Source organism: Hesperophylax consimilis, chromosome 22 (assembly GCF_061612785.1).
Source record: "Hesperophylax consimilis isolate HC1 chromosome 22, BYU_Hcon_1.0, whole genome shotgun sequence".
Classification (NCBI taxonomy): domain Eukaryota; kingdom Metazoa; phylum Arthropoda; class Insecta; order Trichoptera; family Limnephilidae; genus Hesperophylax; species Hesperophylax consimilis.
In genome coordinates this window covers 2,199,903-2,225,548 of record NC_142857.1, presented here as the reverse complement: position 1 = coordinate 2,225,548, position 25,646 = coordinate 2,199,903, and the positions used below count along the sequence as shown (strand labels likewise).

The window sequence follows — 25,646 nt, the reverse complement described above, 5'->3', positions numbered from 1 at the left end:
TTGAAGAGAGAGAAAGAGAGTACGAAATCAGTGCGAAATATAGTTGTGAACGATGAATACCTACTTCTAGCAGCTGGATTTGGGAAGTGTGTTTACAAGTGATGGGAAGGTCGATATTAAAATAAGGGTAAATGAAATTAATGGAGGACTGAACGCGATTAGCACTAACCAAAAAACTGTCCAAAGAAGCCAAGCTAGCAGTCCACAACGGAGTGCTGGTACCTACCCTGATGTGTAGCAGTGAGGCATGGGACTGGCAGATGAAGGATAAAAGCGGACTGAACGCTTTATAAATGAGATCCATGAGGCGTATGCGTAGTAAAACCGTGTGAGAAATGTGGAGATCCGCAAAGAATGCAAGGCTGACGTAAACCTAAAGAGTAAGGTTAAGACAGGGACGTTCAGATGGTTTGGGCAGTAGAGCGAATGAACGAAGTAACGAGTGTAAGAAGAATATATGACGCAAATATCAATGGTAGTAGAAATCCGGGACGCCACAGGAAGTGAATCAGATACTAGAGTCGTGCCATGTCAAGAGTCAGAATAATAGAAGATTATGTATGAGACGATGTATGAATGTGAATGAGGCAAGGATTTTGTGTCAAGACATATTTGTTTGGCGGTCCGTCCTCAGCCTACGGCGTGATGGTTAGTTAGTTATCATTCTAAATGAAAATATGAAAGACCCGAACCCAGATCCTCTAGTCTTACTGCGCCTCTACGAATTGAGCTATAGCCACCTTATTTACATTCCGTCATAATGGAAGTATGAGATTTTCCCTTCTATAGAGCATGCTCCCAATGATACGGTGCGTTTTGAAGCGGTTGGATCATGGTAAGGGAATGATTAAAGGCTGGAGTTACCTACTGCATATTATTTAACCCTATTATTCTGAATATTTGTCTTTCATCTTGACTTGAGAGTGACTTCCACCTTGATTATTGAGAGTGCTTCATTCTCCCAAAATAAGCACAGATTTATTACGTATTTCAAATTGTCGCACCTGTTTTATTTGATTTACTGATGTCGGTCGGTTGCAAACGCGGAAGATTACGAAAAGACACAAACAAAAACTTTGAATTTACTTGCTTCGCTACTGCTAATGTCTTTATCGGACGTTTCCGACTTCTTCCACCATTCAATACTGTATTTACAATGTTACTGTTAAAAACTACATCACATGGACTTTAATTCTACTCCGTATCTCATTCTGGTGCAGAGATATTGCTTTAAGTATTCCTCGGGCGTCCCCGACTTCTTCTACGATTCAAACCAGTCTCTAAACACTCCTGGCACTAATAAGACCAAACTTTGAACTATTCAGTGGTATCATCGGTCGACTACTTTTGAGTTTTGCGAGCACAAACATACGAAGATAATAATACTTCTTCGTTGTAATAAGAGCGACAAACATATCAACAATGCCGTCAATACTTGCATGTTTTAAAGAACCATTGAGAAAGGCGACAGGGCTAAGCTCAATAGTTCATGGTATCTGGCAAATGACGGCTATACCAAAACTAAACACAGAAAATTATACTGTAATGTCAGCTCTTAGAGGCTGGCAACACGGTATCGCATCCGCATACACATATGATGGACGGTTCCATGATAACTCAACACAGTGACAATTCAACACACTTTTAAAAAGAGATATAAAGTCATTAGAAACGATGAATATTTATTTATTTAAACCTTACCTAACCTCACCTAACCTACTTAACCCAGTTAATAAAGTTTTTGTTTCATCACTTTTCATGACTACAACTATATAACTTTTTAAAGATGTGATGAATTATCATCGTGACCGGTCACCATGATGGACACTGTAATGCTGTCCGAAGTATGAGGTTTTTTATCCAGTTAAGAATTTTTCCCCATAAAACTCATTAATGTAACGTAAAATCAGTCAAGTAAATACAACCATCAGATGGTAATAGTAATAAGGCCAAATGAGCCGCAGTACTAGTCAGCTAGAAACATGAAAGGGTATTGCTATAAACCCTAGCTAATTAGAGGATTATGAAAGAATCATTAAAATCCAAAAAATACACTGCTGTCCGAAGTATGAGGTTTTTTATCCAGTTAAGAATTTTTCCTCATAAAACTCATTGATCCAACGTAAAATCAGTCAAGTAAATACAACCATCAGATGGTAATAGTAATAAGGCCAAATAAGCCGCAGTACTAGTTAGTTAGAAACATGAAAGGGTATTGTTATAAGCCCTAGCTAGTTAGAGGATTACGAAAGAATCCATAAAATCAAAAAAAAAATGCTGTCTGAAACGTTGGCTAAAGAAGGAGGTAACACGGCATAATACCCCACAAATAAAGCACCGTAATACTATTGTCCGTTAAAATCTCAAATCATATCTGACCATTGAGAGAGTTTGAGTTTTTCCCATACTAAATACATTTTATAATAACTTTTTGAAATTGATTTATTTCTGACTAAAATGGTATTATAATATTTTTATTTAGTCGAATAATAGTGAACATTTCTGAAGAATGTTCGGACACCCACTACGCAGTGTTGGAAAGATGGCTCCGATTTCAAACACAAGTCAATTATACGAATTCAAATGACTGGACTATTTTTAGTTGAATCTGTATTATCCTTCATATTTTCGCCTCTCGGTTCATCATGCGAATTACCTCAGAATACAATTCTGTGTTACTGTGCCGCGCAAAGACAGAAATACACAGCGTAGAAAAACCCTGAAAACAATCTTCGTTATCTTTTATATACTGAAATCACTCACCTGAAATTTAAATTAACACAACACAATCTTCGGCTCTTAACTGTAATATTTTCTACACCGCTATCACTTGAGACACCATGAGAACACTCACTGAAATTTGGAAACTTTTAATCAAATACAACAATTCACTTGATTCATCAATGCCACTTTTTGGTCAATAGTCCAGAAGTTTTTGCACTTCTATTTCTGCACACTTTTCTACGTCTTCTTCTGCGGGTTTTTTCAGCGGTGTGAAGCTGTTGCGGGTGTGGGAGAGGAACTGGGGACGCACGTCTGGGCCGCCTGGAATTTGCCCAAGATTCTCTCGTTTCGTGCGGGTATTTTGGGCGGCGGTCGTGCCAAACTCTGGAAGGCGGGCTGTCGCGCGTGGGCGGCGGGACTAGCTGGCCTCACTGGCCTCACTTGCTCGCGAGGGACTCGGGCGTAAAGGAGGAAGTCTTCCAGAAATCACGGAGTTATTGGAGCGGATATTTGTTTTTTTTTTTGTTTGTTATGGAAATGTCAATGTGACCAGTAAAAAGTTAACTGTATGCCACCACACCCATCGCCGTAGCCTAATTCAGAGATAAGTGAATTCTGATCACACCATTCATTTATCATGGGCTTGACTTATAGATACACACATCGTTCATACACCCTTATAATCTTTCGTACCCACCTGTTGCCTCAGTAAATTTATAATGGAAAGCAAATTATTTTTTCTTGTCACCATTTTTTTGAAATCCCCTCTTAAGCCCTCAGGCTTTGCAATAAAATCCAAATAAATGGAATATTTCTGAATGTTCCCGAAAACTATGAAAGCTAATAAAATATGCCTTCAAATTTTATTAATAGAAATAAATATATATATTTTTTAATAACACATAAAAAAAAATTATAATTGCTCACCTTACATTTTTTCGAACTAAAATATTATTTTATTGGACAAATGTTATTGTCATCTCACTTTTTTGTTGTTGTTTCAAACAAAAATAATTAAAATACTATCTTTTTTTTTCAAATTGTTGTCGAAACCTTTGGTTGCATAGAGGTCTACATTTTAATTATTCTGTGGTTGTCTTCTAGATTTGAGTATAAAGTTTTCGTAACACCTTTTAGATAATAAATGTATCACCACGACATAAGGGAGACATAGCGATTTTTGCAAGATAATATGAGTTGTTCCCAAAAGCGAACAACTTAGCCTGAGGGATTAAACATATTTTTGTTAGTCCATATGTGTTGTTCCCAAAAGCGAACAACTTAGCCTGAAGGATTAAACATATTTTTGTTAGACCATATGAGTTGTTCCCAAAAGCGAACAACTTAGCCTGAGGGATTAAACATATTTTTGTTAGACCATATGAGTTGTTCCCAAAAGCGAACAAATAATCCTGAGACGTTAAACATGTTTCTGATTTCAATGAGTTTTTGTTGTCAAATTTTCTATCATTCATCGATCACGTGACTCACATGAGGTTAAACTTAATCATTGTTCTATATTATTTGCGGTAACATTATGAAGTTCCTACGGTACTGGGCAACAATAGGTGCGAGGGAGCTTTGGAAGGCCGCCACCTGCCGGAATATTTCCAGAACATATTTGTGTACATTGAATTCATCTTGAACTAGTCTTGTTAAAGCTTTGCCTTATAACTATTTGTGAAAATTTGATAATGCACCATTACCATTACGCTCTTCTTCCGAAAATTTGATTCATCCTGCAGACCCTACCACGTCTCTGGGATTTTATCGTTGTCATTCCAGGTTGTGTAGAAAAGACTTTGGGAACTAATAATGAATTGTTGAAGCAATTGTCTGTTTCCATTCTCTTTTGGATTTACCTCTACGGAGTGTTTCAAGAATCCGCCCTGTGACCAGATTGTTGTGTTATGTTAAGATAACAATCTTCTGTTGTTTTTGGTGTCTTTAAAAAATAACTTAACCATTAATAAGTTTGTCTCTCTCGGTGATCTCTAGCGTCATGCCAACTGCACGCTTTTTCTATCTAAAATATATATTATCAGCTCGCAGTGTTATTGTCACCATGATCTTTGAAATGTTCAGTTTTTTTTGTTTCACTATTTAAGATGTTGCATAAGATAACAATTTTCTTTAATAATTTGTAAATTTACTTTGTGACTTCATTTTAATTAAATGAAAATAATTAAATTTATCTAACCCACTGTTTTAATTTAAAAAAATATCTACTTGTTTCAGAACCAAAATGTGGTTTGTAGATAGTTTTTTTTATTAAAATAGTACTTTAAAGGGTTGGGGGTAGTCAGCGGCGTGAAAAAATGAGTATTTTTTTATTTTGACAGTAGTTTAATTTATATTATAAAACAAACAATGCAAATTTATTATATCATGTTTTAACTTCATTTGGCGAACTTTAAAAATATATATTTATTGTAGACCAAGTTATCGCCATATTTGTTGGACCCTGCCCGAAAATTTGGATTCGCTGCGACCTAGTCAATAGTCAATCTAGTGCTTGATCGAAGTTGTTTTTTTTTTAAATAACAAAATGGCGGCCTCTGATAATTTACTCGTGGATTTTCAAGAAAAAAACTAGGTTTTGTTCATAAAAAATAGAAGTTTTAATTATTTTAATACTTCGAACAGGCACTAGTTTTAATGCTTTCAATAAACTGTATAATATCATTTAAATCCGTCCAGTAGTTTTTGAATTACAGTAGTCACCGACTTTGAAAACGCAGTCCGACAAATATAATAATATTAATATTTGGATGATTTGTATAACGCCATTTTTGTGCAAAATCACCTCAAGGGCGCTGTATAAATATATAATACATTTAAACAATGATCTATGTTATTGCTAACTATATATGGATATAATATACAGTACCATACTTACCTGGTAGGTCACTTGAGATTAACACTTAATTAACATTAACTAATTGTTTATTAGCGAAATTTAGATGCAGGATTTAGGACATGATTGGAAGATTGGATATAATTGGACTTTCTCTCAGGAATGGTATATTTAATTTAAGGGTACGACAGCTTAAAACGGTAAGATTTTAGTAGACCTGAATTCTGTCGGACTTGTTATGGATCTTAGTTCCGGAGGACGATAACTTGGTTAAAAATACTAATTTTTTCACGCCGCTGCCTTCTCCTAACCCCTTAAACAATAAGTTAATTGTTTACCTACATTTAAGCAAGTAAGTGTTGAAAATCGGCTATACGTAATAACGAAATAATACGAGTAAGCTAGACAGTAGGATTCCGACATTTTGTTTTAAAAAAATGTATGTTCCCAATATGAGTCTGTTCTTTTTCCAAAGCCTACCGTCCAAAAAGTCTCATAATTCAATATGACATAAGTATTTTGTAACGCAGTGGATTAATAGCAGAATGCAGCTGTTAGGCCATTTACATAATACGAAAGCTTCAACTTCAAATCACGCACAGCTGATCGTCACAACACCGACTCCGATGGGAACACTACTTTCGGCCTATTTATATTTCACGGTTCTCCTCTAGATTCCAAATCTGTTATACCAATACCACGCAGAAGATATATAATAATAGGTGACCGGGTATATCATCAAAATAACAATTCAACACACCTACAAAAAGTGATGTTAAGTCATGAAAAGTGATGAAACAAAAACTAGGTTAAATAGGTTATATATGTTAAACTATTAAACCTAGTTTTTGTTTCATCACTTTTAATGACTCTACGAGATTACTTTTTAAAGGTGTGTTGAATTTTCATTTAGATGAAATATCAAGGAACCATAATAATAACACTTTTCATTTCTGTTTCTGTGTTAAAAACACATTTTTTATGTATTAAAAAAGTTATCCTTCACGGATATAACTTGCTGGTATAAAATACTGTTAATTTATTAAAAATCCGGTCAAATTATTTAAACTGTTAAAAACGGGACTGCATGCCTTTAACGAATGAATTGATAGTTTCTAACAAAGCGAATGTTCTATGATGAGATACTGTTATTGTCGCATTCCGTAATGGTATTTATTAGAAAAATAACACATGTTTTCGATATATTCTGAATGACTAATATTTTATCAGGAAATTGACATTCTATCACTTTTTTAACAAGGTGAATTTTCTCCGTGTACATTTACAAGCGTATTCTATACCAGCATTTTGCTGAATCCTATAAATAATAATAGCGTAGGTATTGTACTAATATATAGTTTTACTGGTTTGTTTTATGGTATTGTTTTAGTTTCTATTTTATTTTACGTTATGGTTATATTTTTTAAAAATATTTTTCATGTTATTTTACATTACTTCATGCTTTAAAACAATTTTGTATAATTTTCGATATAATATAATAAAAATGGCACTGAAAGTTACCAATGGAAATAATTAGGTGGAGTTCTTTTTTTCCTTTTTCCTAATAATTTTACAAAATTAGTGCTTACATTTTTAGATTTTTTTTTACACATCTTAAAAATATAAAACAGGTAAGTAAATTGATCCCACTAAGGCACTGCCTACCTGCCTACCCATTGGGTAAAATAACAAAAAATTACTCATAAAATTAGAATAGAAATATACTTTTTAAATTAAATAAAATACTACATGATAAGTTATAATTTACATTTCAAGGTTACGGTATTATAATGTTATATTGTTGTAAAGAAGTGTAACATAAAGTTTAATGACTTAATCTATCTATCCATATAAATAAAAATGTTAATGTTCGTTTGTAATTAATCTTTAATTTCCAAAATTTTTTCACCCTTTGTTATGAAATATTGACATAACGCTGCATTCGAATACATACATGTTTGTATATACCTATATTATGTGAGACGCAATAACGAAATGTTAAATGAAATAAGAACATGTTGGACCAACATGATTTTTTTAAAGAGCGCCATCTATTGGACTTAAGGCGAAGCTTAATGCTAAATCACTATTTTTATTAATCTTTATATCGAATTGGTGTACATTATGAAAACCAAAAAATTTGCTTTAAATAAGTTGAAGGTTTTCCTATCATTTCGCTTGAGTAGAATACAAATAAAATAATAAATTATTCAATAAAAAATATAAATGTAAACTACTAAAATATATATTTTTTAATATAAATGTATGAACGCGTAAAGGAAACAAATTTACAAAAATACAGTATTATAGCTAAGATTAATTATCTGAGACAGTTTCACTTCATTAATTTTTTGCTTTTAAAATTAATTACAAAATAAATAAAAATCAGTTTTGTGCTTGAAATCGAACGTTTCTAGACTCCGTTTGTCAAGTGATTTTAATGACCATTACCTACAATATAAGGTATACCAAGAATATACAAATTTTCGGCTTGTAGCTTCCTCTTAAAGGCAACACGCGCTATTGGTTTTCTATCTGCACAGACAGACTGAACAACAGCAACTCCTGGCGGGGTACAGCTAGTTATTATAATATATTTAAAAAATATACAATAAGTATATCATGTAAACTATGAAGTAGTAGTAACACTGTAGTGAAAAATGAAACATGAAAGTTTGCAAACAATTTCTTGGAATAGTGTTTCAACATGTAAATCATTCAGCCTTGTTTTTAATTCCTGTACATAGTGTGATTATATTTTATTCCTCATTTGTATTTGATTTGGTAGAAGATGATTTCCTATTCCCGTATAGATTTCCCATAAAATTATAACCATCTCCCTTAACGTTAACGCCACTTAGCACTCTTTTTAGGGTGAATTGCCTAATACAAAAAAAAAGATTTAATGTACGAAGACCAATATATTAAATACATCTATTTGATCTTGAATGAATGAATGAATAAATTCATGAAAGAATGAAATGGAATCTTGGATGTAGAAATTAACTCACTTATTAACCCGACGTCCGATCGACCTGAAACTCAGCACATAGTCGTTTACAATGCATGCTATAGTATTTAATACATCTATTAATAAAACTATTTGTGTTGATTTTTATTTCAATCTATTCTCTTGAATTTATTGTTAATGGCCAATTTTTTTACAATTTCCAGTTGAACGCATTCGTGCTTTACAAAATGTTAGAAAAGTGACCGGCGAGCCTATCATACTAATTTAGGTCGCGCGTTCTTTGAATTGCTATCAATTATGAACAATTGAGATAATACATTTTTTGTAATCGCATCGAATGTGGTTAATTAATTCCCACCATTTTGCAGATTACCTTAAAGCCATGATTGATACTGATTACTACCAGTTATTACCTGACTAATTACTTCGTGAAACCCACGTGGCCTGGCAGAGAGACACATTTAATTAATTTGTAATCTGTACCTAATCAGATTTTTCTTTTGTTCAAATTTAGACTAAGCTACAAATATCGTTTTAGATCTTAAGATAATTCCCATTTTTAACTAGTTTCACGCTCAAGGTCAGTAATTTGAGTTTATCAAATTTGATCAACGAAAAATGATAATTCTTATTAAAATGTATAGGAGCTTTGATATTGTACGTCAATAAAGGTAGGTGACTCTGTCAGTGTAGAGCGAGGCAGATATATTTATTTATTTATTTATTTACTAACGGACATCGTCCAAATTACAAAATAATAACACGAATAAAGTAAAATGAAAAATATAGGAGTAGACAAAGGTACATGAAAGCAAAGACATATGGTAGATATAATATTAGAAAATAAAGTGACAAGTCGAATCAAGTCAAGAATACGCCGTGGGTCAGGACCACAGGACACTTAATATTCCGTCACTTGTTTAGTGACTGGCAAAAATCATTTAGACTTATTCCAAAAAAGTTAAGGTTTTGACTTGAGTTGACCAGTCTACACATTCTGGACAATGGTGAATAATATCCATAATTTGTCGAATGATGGTTGAGGAAGAGCAGTTCATTATTTCTGAGTCTTTGCGAGGGGATATTGAAGGGAATGAGTTGCAGTAGCGTAGGTGAATCAAAAATACCATTTATAATTTTGAAGAAGCAAATGAGGTAATTTCTTTCATATATAGCAGTTGTATAAAAGGCAAGGTTTTAGTTTGATCACTCTCTCTCTCTCTCACATCTCAGCTCACAACTAGTAACCACGTTATCCGTTATCTTTGTTCTAGATTAACAACAAACGTAGTAATAAATGCATGGTGTCATTTATATTTATTTATTTATTAATTATTTAATAACGCCCTGTCGGGCTTTTACAAGGAAAATTGACAATTTATATATGTAAGCGTAACAGGATACATGGATAATAGCATAACTATAACTAACGTATAGGAGCTTTGATATTGTACGTCAATAAAGGTAGGTGACTCTGTCAGTGTAGAGCGAGGCAGATATATTTATTTATTTATTTATTTACTAACGGACATCGTCCAAATTACAAAATAATAACACGAATAAAGTAAAATGAAAAATATAGGAGTAGACAAAGGTACATGAAAGCAAAGACATATGGTAGATATAATATTAGAAAATAAAGTGACAAGTCGAATCAAGTCAAGAATACGCCGTGGGTCAGGACCACAGGACACTTAATATTCCGTCACTTGTTTAGTGACTGGCAAAAATCATTTAGACTTATTCCAAAAAAGTTAAGGTTTAATTCATACAAAAATACTACCTACCGACCAGTCGCATTTCATTTTACTATAAACTAATTTAAAAATAAAACAATCTTAAAGTTAGAATTAAAGTTAGAATTCAAGTGAATATAATCATTTTTGCGTTTGCGCACTATCTGTGAGCTGCGCTATTCTAAAAAACGACAAACCGACATTAAATTTGTGTTTTATATCAACACCTTCTGACATACAAAAGAAGGTAACAAACAATCGTAATAAACATAGTGAAAAGTGAATCTAAATAACAAACATTAAAAATAATTACTACTAAACCAGTGAACCCGTTGTGCGCGAACGTGAATTTCATGATTTATTTAAAAAAAAAAAACAGTCGTTATATAAGTGTCAAACAACTAAACCACAATTTAGACCTTTTGTACGACTATTTCGCAAGTCTACCAGTTATATTGGATTAAAGCACGCTAATTGTGTATCGGTACTTGGCAGCGTGGTGAGAGGCGCCGACACATTCCGATCTACCTTCCTGGGACGTGAGTTCGAAACCCAGAGTAAACATTTATTTTTTATTTTTTACGTTGTGAAGTTTGATTTACATTTTGTCCAACAGATGGCAATCCAATAAATCATACAAAATAAATCCAATACTAAATCAAATATATACTGTAATTTTAAAAATAAATGTGATATTAAATCTAACAACAAAATAAACTAAATATAATATTCTAATACAAATCCTTCAAAACTGTAATACTAAAATATAATTTTTTTACAACTCAGTTTCTGTGTCGATTGTTCAGTGTAATACATAATAACTCCCTGCAATATGGAGAGCACCACCTGCAGCAAGTGCCCGGAACCCATACTCACGAGGGAATCAATGTTCTGGTGCTCCTCCTGCAAGGAGAGTCTACATTTCGCCTGCGGTGGCGTAAGTGAAGGTCATTACCGAAAACTCTCCCAAGAAAAACGCAATAATACCAAATGCACTGGCTGCAAGACGGAAACGCGCAGTACGGCGCGTTCTACTTCTATTTCCAGTAAGGAGACCCCAGCGGCCAGCACCACTAAAGTAGGTGAAACACAGCTCGACCTAATTACACATGAATTACGTCAAATCAAGACTGAGCTACAGGGATTCAAGAATGTCCAGACGAAATTATACGAAATGTTCGATGAATTCAAGGACTTCAAGGCCTCGCTAACATTCTTTAATAGCAAAATGGAGGGATTTGAAGAAGACTTTAAAAAATCTCTGATAAAACTACAAAGCATAGACTCCATTCAAAAAAAAAACACAGAACTCGAGGCAAAACTAACTATGCTCGAATTAAAGATCGACGATCAAGATCGGCAACAAAAAAATTTTGCCGCTGAAATAAGAGGTATACCGGAGGTTGAAGGTGAGAATTTGGCAAATATTTTATTTAACATAAATCAAGAAATAAAAACAAGCACTACGAAAAATGACATTGAGACCAGCTATAGGTCTCCGGGTAAGACAATCCCCCAAAAAACCAGACCTATAATTGTGCGGTTTAAGCACGTTCACGTAAGAGATGTCTTTTTAAACGATGTAAAAAGGTACAATATGAATGCTGTGACTAAGGAAGACAAACTCAACACGACCTCAATAGGACTCTCCGGACCGCGCACGCCGGTATATATATCGGAACACCTGACTTCAACCAATAAACGCCTACTTTACCTAGCGAAGAAGACGGCTATTGATAAAAAATTTGCATTCGTATGGGTAAAAGCGGGACGAGTATATATACGCCAAACCACGGAATCGAGAGCTATACATATCACCTCTGAGAATATCTTACTTGCACTATGACTCACAAATGCAATCATACCCATACTACCTGTATCCCTTTTCAAAATGTTAATCAGAGTGTTCCTATATTTCATGATATTTCTATTCCTTTCAAAAAAATACTACAATATTGCATTGTTCAATCCCCAAATAAGCACGATGTCAGACATTTCAATTAATAATTTAATTATTAACATCGTGGTGCATTTATATTACCCACACATTATCAGGAAATTCTTATATGACAAATTTACAACTATATCATTGTGTCTCTCTGACCCCGCTACTTTACTTCCTTATTATAAGAAATTACTAGCTAACCCTCAATTCACCACTAATACCAATTGCAATTTTTATTTGTACCATTCGAAGAACATGAAATGGCTAATGTTTTCTCACAATTTATGTATTACAATAATTTATGTATATTATTTTATGTCAATAACTGAGCAACCAAACTTATGTACTCTTTGTTCACACATCAAAAACATAAATTTACCATCCCAAATTAATATTACCGTGTGGGTTTACTTACAGATAACTTACTCTAAAAATGATCCAACATTCTTTTGAAATTCCCGATGAATCTATGCTCACATGCAACAATTATGTAGTTGATAATCCTAAAGACATAAATAAATACTGTTGGGAATCGTACAGTCTAAAAATTGTACACCAGAATATACGAAGTATTACCAATATTGATGATCTCGATTTATTATATTGCTGTTGTTATGCGCGTAGTGTGACATTATGGCAACCATATTATATTATTAATTTTACCGGACGGGCAGTGGTATTGAGTTCCAACTTTATTTTTTCTGTTCTATTCTTATGTCTCTTTATCTTACAATTCCTACACGTTCATTACATTAACTTCTCATGCGCTAAAAACCTTATGTTTTATTTATTACCTCCAGATTATTTAAATCTTGTGCTGTGTTTGCTTAAATTATCCATGTTGTTATTTCATTCAACTTCTCTATGTTCAAATACTGTATATTACAATATCTTGTCTTTACCATTCAAGATGATTGCATATTACATAAATGGCTCCAAATAATAATAAAAAACGTAGACTGACTATTGGTTTTCTAAATGCACAATCGCTTGGTACAGGCTTTCATGATCTATGTATCTATATTAGAGAACACGAAATCGATGCATTAGCCTTGAACGAAACTTGGATTGATGCGAGCAGAGGTACAACTGATAGAGCAATTCCGGGTTATAACTTATATCTTTCCCCTCGTCCTAAACGTGGGGGAGGTGTTGGTTTCTATGTACGTCGTGAATTATCAAGCGTTATACTACCACACGAAAACAAGTACTTGGAACAAATGTGGCTTAAAATTAAGGCTCCGAATATCGATATATGTTTAGGCACAGCATACAGAACTTGTAAAAACCTCGTCAATGACGCAATCGATTGTATCAGTGATAATTTATCTGACCACATGTTTCAGTGTGAAACACTTTTTTTACTTGGCGATTTAAATATAAACTTATTAAACAAACAGGAACCGGATGCAAAAAAGTTAATAGATGCATTGCAAGCATTTAATATGTCGCCAACTGTAAACGAACCAACAAGAGTAACAGGTACTTCCTCGACACTTATAGATGTGGTATTCACTAATAAACCTGAAATAGTTACACGTACACAAATTTACCATTATAAAACTATAAGCGACCATGGTTTAGTTATATGCGACTTAAAATTTTCAAAACCAAAATATATACCAAAAACAATAACTTACAGAAACACTAAAGACATAGACATGAATAGGCTAAATGCCGATTTGGCTAACGGGCCATGGCAACACATAAGCGCTTTGAATGATGTTGACAGTATGGTCACACACTTCAATGCGTACGTATTGAATATCTACGATACGCATGCACCAAAACAGACAATAACCATTAAAGACAAACACAAACCTTGGATAACAGATGTCATTAAATATATGATGAAAATTCGAGATCGCGCGTATATCAGGTATTTAAAATCAAAATTAGACTCACACTACACTTATTATAAACAATTACGAAATCTAGTAACCTCTTCCATGAAAAGAGAAAAAAAAGCATTTTTTGAATATAACATCAATAATAATGTACATGACTCAAAAAAACTCTGGAAATCTTTAGAAAATTGCCTTCATGTTAAAGACAAAGTCGGAGATATACCAACACATTTAAATGACCCAGAAGCCATAAATAATCATTTTATTAATCACAGTCAAAATCTAGAACATAGTCCAATTTTAGTCAACCATTATAATACACAAAATCACTCTATAGCAAAATCATTTTCACTTCAAATAGTTGATGAAACTACAATATCAAAACACATTCATACTATCAAATCAAACGCTATCGGTTGCGATAAAATAAGTATCTCAATGATTAAACTCATACTTCCGTATGCACTCAGCACTATAACAACCATTATTAACCAATCATTACGGACAGGTATAGTTCCAGCACTGTGGAAAAATGGTTTAGTCACACCAATTCCGAAAAAGAAACCAATTTCAAGTATTAGTGATCTCAGACCGATTAGCATATTACCAGCATTATCCAAGGTACTCGAAAAAGTTGTGTTTGAGCAAACAGTAGTCTACGCTGAAACATGCGGGATTATACCTCGTCATCAATCGGGGTTTCGTAAAGGCCACAGCACTACAACAGCTCTGCAATGTATTACAGATGATATTCTTGCCTCCACTGATGCAGGCAAAGCCTCGATACTAGTTCTGCTGGACTTCTCTAAGGCATTTGACTTACTGAGCATTCCATTACTTATTGCAAAGTTGCGTTACTTTGGTTTTGACGATGAAGCAATAAAATGGTTTCAAAATTACTTCAAAGATAGAACTCAGCGCACAGTTTGCAAGGATAGTAATGGGACTCTAAAATATTCATCTGACATTATAATAACAAGAGGGGTACCCCAGGGATCGATACTAGGGCCATTGCTTTTTGCTATATATACCGCTGACATGATGCAATCTATTGAACACTGTGGTTCGCACATGTATGCTGATGACACACAACTATATTTATCGTTTGACGTAAGTAAAACTCATGTGGCAGTGGATATGGTAAATGGTGACCTACGTAGAGTTTGCAGTTGGGCAAAGGAGCACGCGTTACTTCTCAATCCTCAAAAAACTGTTGCTTTATTAATGGGAACTAAGCAAAAAATATCATGCGTAAAAAATGGAGGACATGTTGTAAAAATACATGAAACCACCGTTCCCTTTGTTGATGCTGCGCGCAACCTTGGAATAATGGTGGACGGTAGATTGAGGTATGATGAACATGTTAAAAACAGGTCACAGTGGTGCTACTCGAGGCTTCGTCTATTGTACAATATAAGAGATAACATATCAGTGAAACTACGCAAGATTATTACTGATAGTCTTGTTCTCTCAATATTGGACTATGGAGACTCAGTTTACGGTCCATCTTTATTGAAAAAAACCCAAAAACAAGTACAACGAGTCCAAAATGCATGTGTCCGATATTGCTATAATGTCCCGAGACGCGAGCATATCTCGCCTTACCTCTATCGGCATCGAATACTGAATATGTCGAACAGAAGGAAGTTACATCAAATGTGTCAACTGTTCAACTTGATGAATTCAAAGGTTCCTTCCTATCTGTTTGACAGACTGCAGTGGTCCCGTGACTCACATGCACATAGTACACGCCAAAGAGACCATTTACTTGTTCTCCCCAAACATAAAACTGCTGTTTTTGAGGGTAGTTTTAGCTACTCATCGTCAAAACTTTGGAATAAAATACCACTGCCTATTCGAACAACAACATCGTTGCAGTGCTTTAAGAAGCTCTGCAGCGAATGGTTGCTGACAGCACAGTCAACCGCACAACATCATCATTGATCGAATTTAAAATGAAAGGGACACCTACTTGTGATTATTATTTTTTTTTATTTTTATCTATGTATTTTATGTAAATTTAATCCTGAATTTATATATTATTTTATTTTAAAGAAATTTGTATTTATCGATTTATAACACATTATATTAAAGGCACTGCTGAAAACCAGCTACATTCCCGGAGAAATCCGGAATGTACAGCTGAGCAGTTGCCCTTTTGACAATATAATCATCTAAATGTATGTGTACAAACTATATGCAAACATGTAAAAAATTATTGTCAAATAAACGTTTTTATTATTATTATTATTATTATATGAAACAAATAATTCAAATATTAATACTATGACAAACATCGAATCCAAATAATAACAACAGATATAGTGGGCTAAAAATCGCCTTTCATAGACATTAGACATTAAACTAGACAAAGCATACTCATATGTAAAGCATTTAAGCATTAAAATTAATCATCAACATAAAAAAGTATATTTTCAACTTTGAAAAAAAAATCGCAAGTTGCGCCACAATACGAATTATGCAAAAAAATAAAAATACTGTATACAAATATATTTTTACGAATAAAGGAAAAAAAATTCTAATGAAACCCTCCACACATCCAACAGAAACTCTATTGTATACGCAGATGTGATTTTTCCATTTTAGGTTTTTATCAATGATTATTCCTAGATATGAAATATTATCAGCTATATAATTAGTGTAACTCGCTCACCAAGCACAAGAACCAGTTTCTTCTTTGGTGAGATTGCGATTATAAATATATTTTGTACCAATATGTAATTTATACCCACTGTACCCACTTATATCTAAAAAAAATTAATATATATATATATATAATTTGAAGAATGTTCGTAAATGCATACAGTCATTAATATGTGTGTTAAAAACAAATAAAACTAAAAAGGAATAAGCGATGTACTCGCATGAAGGTATAGAGACAAGATTTAAAAAAAATAGAAATAATAAAAGTTAATAACGAGCAAATAGGTCTGAAATTAGTTACATTTTGAAACCCACGTAATTATTAACACCAAACATATCAATAAGTTCACAGCGTTTGTTTGCGCGGTGATGAATTCTTGGAATTGGTGAATAAATAGAGGTAGTAATGTAGCTAGTATTGAGGTTATTATTACGTTGTTACGTAAAAGTGTCTTTTTTAATATTTATATGAATATTCTAGATCCTTATACTAGTAGTGGTACCTACAGCCTACAAACCATATAATAACAAATATTATGAAGGTTGAGTCTACCCAGAAGAATGAAGATGAAATCTTATTAAAATGTTGTAATTTGTATACTACTATCGTGTCCATTTTTCCAGATGGAGTTCATTTTGTGTACTATTATTCACTCGTGCCTCTTAGATTGAGTGTCAATACAGTCTTAGACAGCTATTGCCGCTGTCACAGATTTCATTGTTAAACGCCTTGATAAAAGAAAAAAATGTATTTCAATCTTCTTAGATCTTTCCAAAGCCTTTGATACAATATCACACAGTAAATTAATAAACAAACTTGAACAAATCGGTATTACGGGAAACGAACTTAACTTTTTTTAAAGTTACCTTAATGAGCGCAAGCAACAAGTTAAAATAAATAACATACTTAGCAACACTTGTTCATCTAACTACGGTATACCACAAGGTAGTATATTAGGTCCGTCTTTGTTTCTGTTGTATATTAACGACTTATGCAACATTAATATTCAGGGGAAAATCGTTAGTTTTGCCGATGACACCGTTTTACTGTTTGAAGCTGACACTTGGTTAGCTGTCTACAAAAAAGCTGAAACGGATATAAGCATGGTAAAAAAATGGTTGGATATAAACACGCTCACACTGAACACCGAGAAAACTAAATATGTCACACCAAGTATTAATATTACTGGTCAACCTCCTGATGATGCCTCCATCAGAATACACTCGTGTTTGAATTCCGATGAATGTTGTCAGTGCCCCTACATTGAACGCTCTACTCAGATGAAGTACCTCGGCCTCATCATTGATCCATATCTCAAATGGAACCTTCATACCCAAATAATTGCAAACAAAATAAGAAAAACCATGCACTTTTTTAGAATCATACGAAACTTTCTCGGCTTTCAACACCTGAAAATGATTTATTTTGCAGTCTGCCAATCTATTATTGAGTATGGTATCATAGCATGGGGAGGCGGCACTTCATCTGCACTAGACCCAATCATAAAGGCTCAGAAAACAATCTTAAAAATAATTCTAAGGCTACCTATAATTACAGACTCGAATCTAATTTTTAATATTATGAATGTGTTTGATGTTCGGCAGCTATATGCAAAAACTATCCTAACTCATCTATACTCAAATATACATAATTACTACGTAAAAAGTTCAAATACACGATGTACACGAAGCAACAACAAAATCTTACTACAAATTCCGATAACACATACTACGTTTGGTCAACGAAACTTTAAATACTTTGCGACAAGACTCTACAACATTCTTCCAGACAACATAAAACAATGTGATTCACAAAAAAAATTTAAAGATAATGTAAAATGTTGGATTAAAAATAAGAATAGGGCCTTTACCGGTGCATTCACCCAAATTCGCAATTATTGAAGTCACTACATTACCACCACATTATTGAGCGAATACTTCTTAATACAAATATAGGTATGTTCAATGGTATTATGAACTAACACTAAAAATTCTGCCTCAACACAGGCTAGCCTAGTGAGGCGGTATTTGAGAAACCTCAACTGTACTTTTATTTTCTTCTTACCTTCACAATATTATGTTTGTATTAATAGTTCTTCATTTTCGTTAATTTAATAACCTTAAATATAAAATGTACACCATAATATGTATGTATAGTTGTAATGTGTAAACTTTCCTAAATAAAGATGATATTATTTATTATTATTATTATTATTTTTATTATTATTAATTCTTTACTTCCTTTTGTCGCACATTTACTCATAACCTTGAGTTCTACCTTTTTAGCCAAACAACAATTCAACCAAATATCAATTCAATTACATTTATTTGCAATATCTTCCTCCGATAATGAACGTTTTTATAGATTACATAAACCTTATCTTCCCTTTTTGTTTTGCATTCCTTGGTTGTTAATCGAAATGACCTAACGCAATCGATAAGAAGAACTGATTTGTAGATTGAGTTGTTGTGATTCTGGATACTTGTTATAATACCTACTGATGCCAATCAGAGCATCGTTCTGATAATGAATAGCATTTCTATTTCTGTCGATCAATAATATTATTATTGTGTCAATTTGTGAAGTCAAGATAAAAATGTCGTAAGAACAACACGACAACTAATTAAATAAATAATATTATTTAAGACCATATTAGCAATTCTGAAACGAAAATTAGAAACAGAAAAATCAGAAAAAGCTACGGTCGCATCTTGGACATGAACCCAGGACCCTCGCCTAGCCGAGGCATTTGTCCTAGATGCGACTTTATCTTTTTCTGATTTTTCTGTTTCGTTTAAGAATTGCTGATATTGTCTTCAATAATTAAATATTAACCACTATTTGTGGTTTTTTCTCATTCAGTTATACCAAAAATAAATAAATAATAGTAATTTATCCACCGTTAAGCATTACACGGTATCCACCATTGTCAGTAAGTAAGCTAGCTAGGTTCTAAGGGTACGTATATATTTGCGAACCGAAACGCGAACCGTACCACGAATTCCGGGAAAGGAACGAATCAACTGCAAGCTGCGTTTCGCATTATTTGTGGTTGCTTCGTTTCTTTCCCATAAGTTGAGGTTCAGTTCGGTAGTTCGGTAGATCGACTCGCGGATGTATACGCAGCATTAGGTTCTGCTCTTTTTTTATTCTGACAAGGTCATTCTAGGTTTTGAAGTGCAATGAAACGAAGTTATGAAATTTCTGAGAAAAATTTCTAATGGCTTTCCGCTTATGTACTGGAAAAGGCCAGATTCGTTTTAAATTCGATAGTGCCACTGGTCCTGGTAATTAAAATTATTTCAAAATAGCACGGGAATATTTTAAATGCCTCAAATGATTTATGAAGATGGCAGTTTATTATGAAATTTCAATACATTTTTTATGGGACAAAGTTTGTGGTTGAAGTATTGGATCGATCGAAAGTTAGGCGGAGTTGGGTACATCTCCCTCAACGACCTCTCCGTCGACAATGCGGCCGGTGGCGGACCAGCGGGGCCAGGTCTTGATCTCTTCGTACAGCCTGTTTCCGGGGCATTCGGTGCTGACAGCCTGTCGGTGACCGATCAGCTTGTAGGTGGAGGAGATGTAGCCGTTGGACACTCCGTAGGCGATCAGGTCCTTGACCTGCTGGAGCTGGGCCGCTGGGGGCAAGGCAGCTGGAAAAGGGAAAACAAATAGTCAATAACAAAACAGATATAAGAAATTCGAGGGAAACTTATGTACAAAGCTGGAAGCCAGAGAGGCAAATAAGAAGAAAAAAGAATGACAAAACTAGTTGTGGTTGGGTTTTGGCTTTGAATCAAAATATAAGGTTTTTGTATCTAACTATATGGATTTTAATCTAATGAATTGTTGGTCTTTTTACTGACAGAGAATAATGGTACTTAGACAATCTAGCAAGAACGTTTTCTGAAAGTTAAAATTGTATTCAAAATATTAACTAAAAATTAATGGTTATGGACCAGTAGAAGACTGATGACATTTTGGTTTTTAGGTTCTTGGGTGACGGTCTGAATGATGATTCGTAATTGTAAACAGATATTTTATTTATGAACCAAATGCAGACTTTGAGAATGAGAGTTAGGCCGGTTTGGCTCGCAATTTCGTCTGACTCAACGAAAGTTTGTATTATAACATAGGGTAAGTCAGAACACTGTCAAGGAAGACTTCAATCTAAACATTTTTTTATTTTTTTTATGGAAACATATAAACAAGATTTACAATTTTATAACAATATAAACACAAATATTTCAATCACTCTCCTAATAAAGCAACTGCTTATGTTTAGGAGAGGACAACAAAAATATTTTAACATTTGTTTAAATTAAACAAAAAATATTAGTAATAAAACAAAAAATAACAATAAAAGTAATAAAAATATAGGTTAGTTAATAAATGATTCAAAGAATTTAAAAGGCAAAAACATATTTCTAAACAATAAGTAAAGTTATGAGGTGGTACAAGAGTATTTTAATTTAATTTTTTTTTTATATTTTTCGAAGTTTTCTTCCGATCGTATATCAAGGGGTAATTTATTAAATAATTTTACACCCTTGAATATATAGTGATGCTGTGCTGTTGTGGTTCGTGCTAGTGGCACGGTTAGTCCTCCAACAGATATTATTCTTTTGCTAATATTCAATTGTGGTAAATTATTTTTACTAAAGAAATCTTTATGTATTTGTAGGAGTGCAATTTTGTCATAAATTTTTGTAAGTGGGGGAACCGGGAAATCTTGAAAAACATTTATAGTTGGGTAGTAATATGGCTTTTTTAAGATGATTTTTATTAGTATTTTTTGGATAGTTTCCAGTGGGAGTAGGGATGATTTATATGCACCCCCCCAAGCCACGATTCCATATTGTAGGACAGAGTGCGCCAGTGCATAGTAAATATCTTTTAGTATTTTTAATGATACAGTATTTCTTAGTCTAAAAAATATATAGATCAGTTTTCTGATCATCTGAACATGAATAGGCAATACTTAGAAACTGGCACCGTGTCATTGTTTGGGATATTGCAAGTATCTACTGTATTTATTTGCTTTCAACAGAAATCTTTGGAAACTGAATGGTACTTACATGTAAATGTACCGATGACGCAGATTCCTACGCTGTTGGTGTTGTATCCTGGTGCGTGAGCTCCCACCCTGTTCCAGCTCCTGCCCTCGTAGGAGCGGACGTCTCCTCCTACCAGCCAGCTGTAACCAACCATCAATCAGCATTATAACAACTCTTCTCCCATTAAATTATTGTCTTAGTCGCAAGGATGGCGGCTTTTTTCGCAATTTTTTTTTTGTTGTATTATTTGTGGAGGTAAAAATTAAAATCAGCTACACCAAGAGAATGGTAATGTTTGTATGTTTGGCCTGTAATAAATTTTGCGATATATATAAAAATCGATAAGGTGATTCAACTCAAATGTCATCAGTCTCGACGAAAAACCAGTCTCACCAAGAACGTTGTGCCAAAAATATCATTCGTTTCTATATGCGATATAGACTTGTCAATAAAAGCCTCGAAATCCAACATCGAATGGCGTCAATGGTTGTGAAAAACAAATATAGGCGCCAGAGAAAGAGACTGACTACTTTGGTTGGCCGAGAATCGGCTAAACAGGAGATCTTAGCAGGGGGCTCTCCCCCCCGAGCTAAATGCCATAAGACCTATAAATAGAATGTTTCTTTCTGTTGAATCGATCAATGAAAGTGATTATTAAAGTGAGGATTGATATTGGTATGATCGAGTCTCACTTGTATCCAATATCGGCCCATCCGTTGACGTCCATGTGTTGGTTCTGGAATCCCTTGACAGCGGAGACGCAGGCGGCGTTGGTGGTGCACGCGCTGCTTGCTGCATGGTGGATGACGACGTAAGGCACCGGGGTGGACATGGTGGTGATGGAGGTGGGGGAGCGGGCGCCCCACCCGGCGCGGTTGACGATTGTCACAGCACGGGCGCTACGTTCTAAATTCAAAACATTTCAAATTGAAATAATGAACAACAAAAAGAACAGTGTTTATGATCATTAATGTTTTTTTCTCAAAGATTCTAATATTTTGGACTCATTTAATGAAATTTCGGCCAAGTTTCAGGAAGTCATAGCATACGCGATCAAGCGAATAGCCATTAGATCGGAATATAATGGAAGGCTAAGTTAATAGATGGAGAACAAAGTGTCCGAAGAATATATGATACCAAGTGAAACAACATAGACATCTTGTCTTATTTTATTGGCTTTCGGTTTTATTATCCTTTCATTGATGATGATTACTAGTTTTACTTTGAATCTACATGTCGTTGAATTATCTTTCATGTACACCTACGTTATTGTCAATATAGAATTATCACACCATTATCATTCATAATTCACTGCAGCAGTTAAAATCTTATTCTGAATCGGTGAGATTTAAACTGAAATCTGCTTCATCTATAAATTGAACATAAAAAATCACTATTTTACTGTGTAATTTTATTGCATGATTAGCATTCATTTACTTAATATTGAATATTATTTTAGTGAATGTGTATGCAATCATTTTTTTTTATACTCCAACTATTTCCCGCAAAGCGTATATCGGACGATTGTAATATTTTGAATAAAAATTTTCGACTTACCTCCGGGAAGAACGAAGGCCATGTTTCCTCCAACCAAAGCGACCACCAAAAACAGCGCTAGCATCATTTTAGATAATATTTCTCTCACCCGTATACAAAAGACTTGACTGTTCGCCTCAAGAGACGTACTGACGAATCCACTAACAAGAATCCCCTTAAATATGAATCCGAAGATTAAGCGAAAATTAAAAATTAATTTCGCATGAATGTCGGTTCCTAGAGTAGGGGGTTATCTCCTAATTAGGTTCATGCAATCGAAAAAATATATAAAGAAATATATTTTACTTTTACTTAATTCTTATTATTATTTAATTACTCGTAATGTTGCAGCACCAGTTTTTGCTCGAGCTGGAGCATCCAAATTCAAATAAACTGTCATAGTATTGGAGAAGCCTATTTTGTCAGAATTTTATTTTTCGGTTTTGTCTTTACTTCATTAAGCTACAGAATATAAATTAGCTAAACAAAGATCGAAAGAAATGCACATAAAAGATAAACAGTGTTTGTGAAATATTTGAAGTACGAAAACATTAATTAGACAAAGGAGACAAAAAATTGCATAGTTAAAACGTTTGTCAATGTTAATACCCTTGTGTATAATAAGAAACCCAACCAAGCCTCATACTATCCAAGTCTGTGGTAATTTTATTTTTAAATGATCTGGTCTATCAGGGCAGATGTGATGATGGACACTGTAATTCTATCCGAAAAATTAGCTAAAGCACGGCTTAGTACCCCAAAAATTAATAACCCTAATGCTTTTTTTTTATTCAGTGCATTGTTTATTACAGTCATTAAGTATGTTATGACCACCAAGCTAGGTACCTGCCCGTGTTGGCAGTGAAATTTTAAAATCATATCCCAGCTGTTTCATTGACTAGTATTATTGGTCTGCAATCTTTTGTTTAAGTAGTTTACGAATATTTCGGATAGTTTTTATTGATTAGTTAGTTATTTCTTAATTGTTTACCAACAGCTGTTTCATTGACTAGTATTAGTCTCTAATCTTTTATTTCAATTGTTCGTGAATATCTCTGATAAGACATTTTACGATTCGCACTATCCTCAGTTGTTATCGTTAGTACTTGTCTGACAACGGCCGAGGAATATCAGGCGAAACCGATAGATTATAATACAATATTTTGTTTATATTAAGGAATCCATTCAAACCTCATCCTATCAAGCCTGTTCGGGGTAGTTTTATTTTTAAATAAACTGGTCTCACTTGAGTGCCCTGCAGGACACCGCATTTAGTCCTATTTATGTGTATCGCGTTTTCGAAATTCCTAGTTTTATTGGTTATTTAGTTCATTCCTAGTAGTTAGTAAACAGCTATTTTATTGGCTTGTATTGATCTGTAATCTTTTATTTCAGTTGTTTATGAATAAGTCTGATTAGACATTTTGCGTTTCGCACTATCCTCAGTTGTAATCGTTAGTACTTGTCTAACAACGGCCGAAGCTTATCAGGCGAAACCAATGCAGAGCAATTTGTCGAAGTAGTTCTAAGTGATTTCAGTGAATGTGATTTTTTTAAATATATGTTTTTTTTTGTTCTTGTAAATCGGAAAAAAAGGTTACGACCCATCCTTGAGCCTTGTTGCATTGTTTTTGATTCCTTTACTTGTTACATAATGTGTAATCTGTTAAGCCTTCTTTGATGATTTATTGTTCCTAGATCACAATCTAATAATTTATTGGTGCACAGCCGATAATTTTTAACCTTTATGACAGGTTGGTGTTTAGTTTAGTTTATTTATGGATTAAAACACCCTTAACACTCAAAAGTCCATAAAAAAGTCATTTTGAAATGCGATTCCCTCAGTAATAAAGGTTTCAAAATTACATGTTATATTACAGATTCTTTGGAAGGCAGTGTTTAGCATTTTTAACGCGTATTTTAAACATAAATTTTCTACTGGTGCCGAGTTCTTAGCACATTTGCATTCATGTTAACCATACTCTACATTATTTACTCCTTATTTGACAGTTTGTGAGATATATATTGGAATATAAAACGCTTTTGACACTCAACGTTTTTCTTTTAATTCAGTTTCTCCGTTCTTTCTTCTGCCGCCAAACAATTGTACATGATTATGAACGACTTTTTCCAGGTTTTACTGAACTTTTCCTTTTTGAATCTATGGGTTTTTCAAATCGTGAATCTGCGTAAATGCTACCCGAAAGGTTATATTATAATTGACCACCGTATATTGTGATCATTGATAGTACTAAAAATGTTTAATCAGTGAATAACAACAACATATAGTGATCGCTCATAG

The 25,646-nt window shown here is 33.8% G+C and overlaps 3 protein-coding genes across 3 annotated transcripts in view; 1 reads left to right on the top strand and 2 right to left on the bottom strand.

Moving 5' to 3' along the window:
• The window catches only part of sals (sarcomere length short), a 46,712-nt gene extending 43,666 nt beyond the window's left edge, over nucleotides 1-3,046 (bottom strand). Inside the window, exon 1 of the mRNA XM_089644940.1 lies at nucleotides 2,764-3,046. The gene's annotated coding sequence lies outside the window, so the exon portion shown is untranslated. The remainder of the gene's footprint in view (nucleotides 1-2,763) is intronic.
• LOC149412609 (trichoplein keratin filament-binding protein) overlaps nucleotides 1-25,646 on the top strand; it is a 223,230-nt gene that overhangs the window by 44,382 nt on the left and 153,202 nt on the right. The window lies entirely within an intron of this gene.
• Nucleotides 20,083-23,525, bottom strand: LOC149412614 (peptidoglycan-recognition protein SC2-like). The gene is made up of 4 exons (XM_089644876.1): nucleotides 23,366-23,525; nucleotides 22,501-22,714; nucleotides 21,830-21,948; nucleotides 20,083-20,404 (listed from the first exon to the last, which is right to left on the bottom strand). The coding sequence occupies exons 1-4, from the start codon at nucleotides 23,430-23,432 to the stop codon at nucleotides 20,172-20,174; spliced, it is 633 nt and encodes a 210-aa protein (XP_089501002.1). The 5' UTR covers nucleotides 23,433-23,525; the 3' UTR covers nucleotides 20,083-20,171.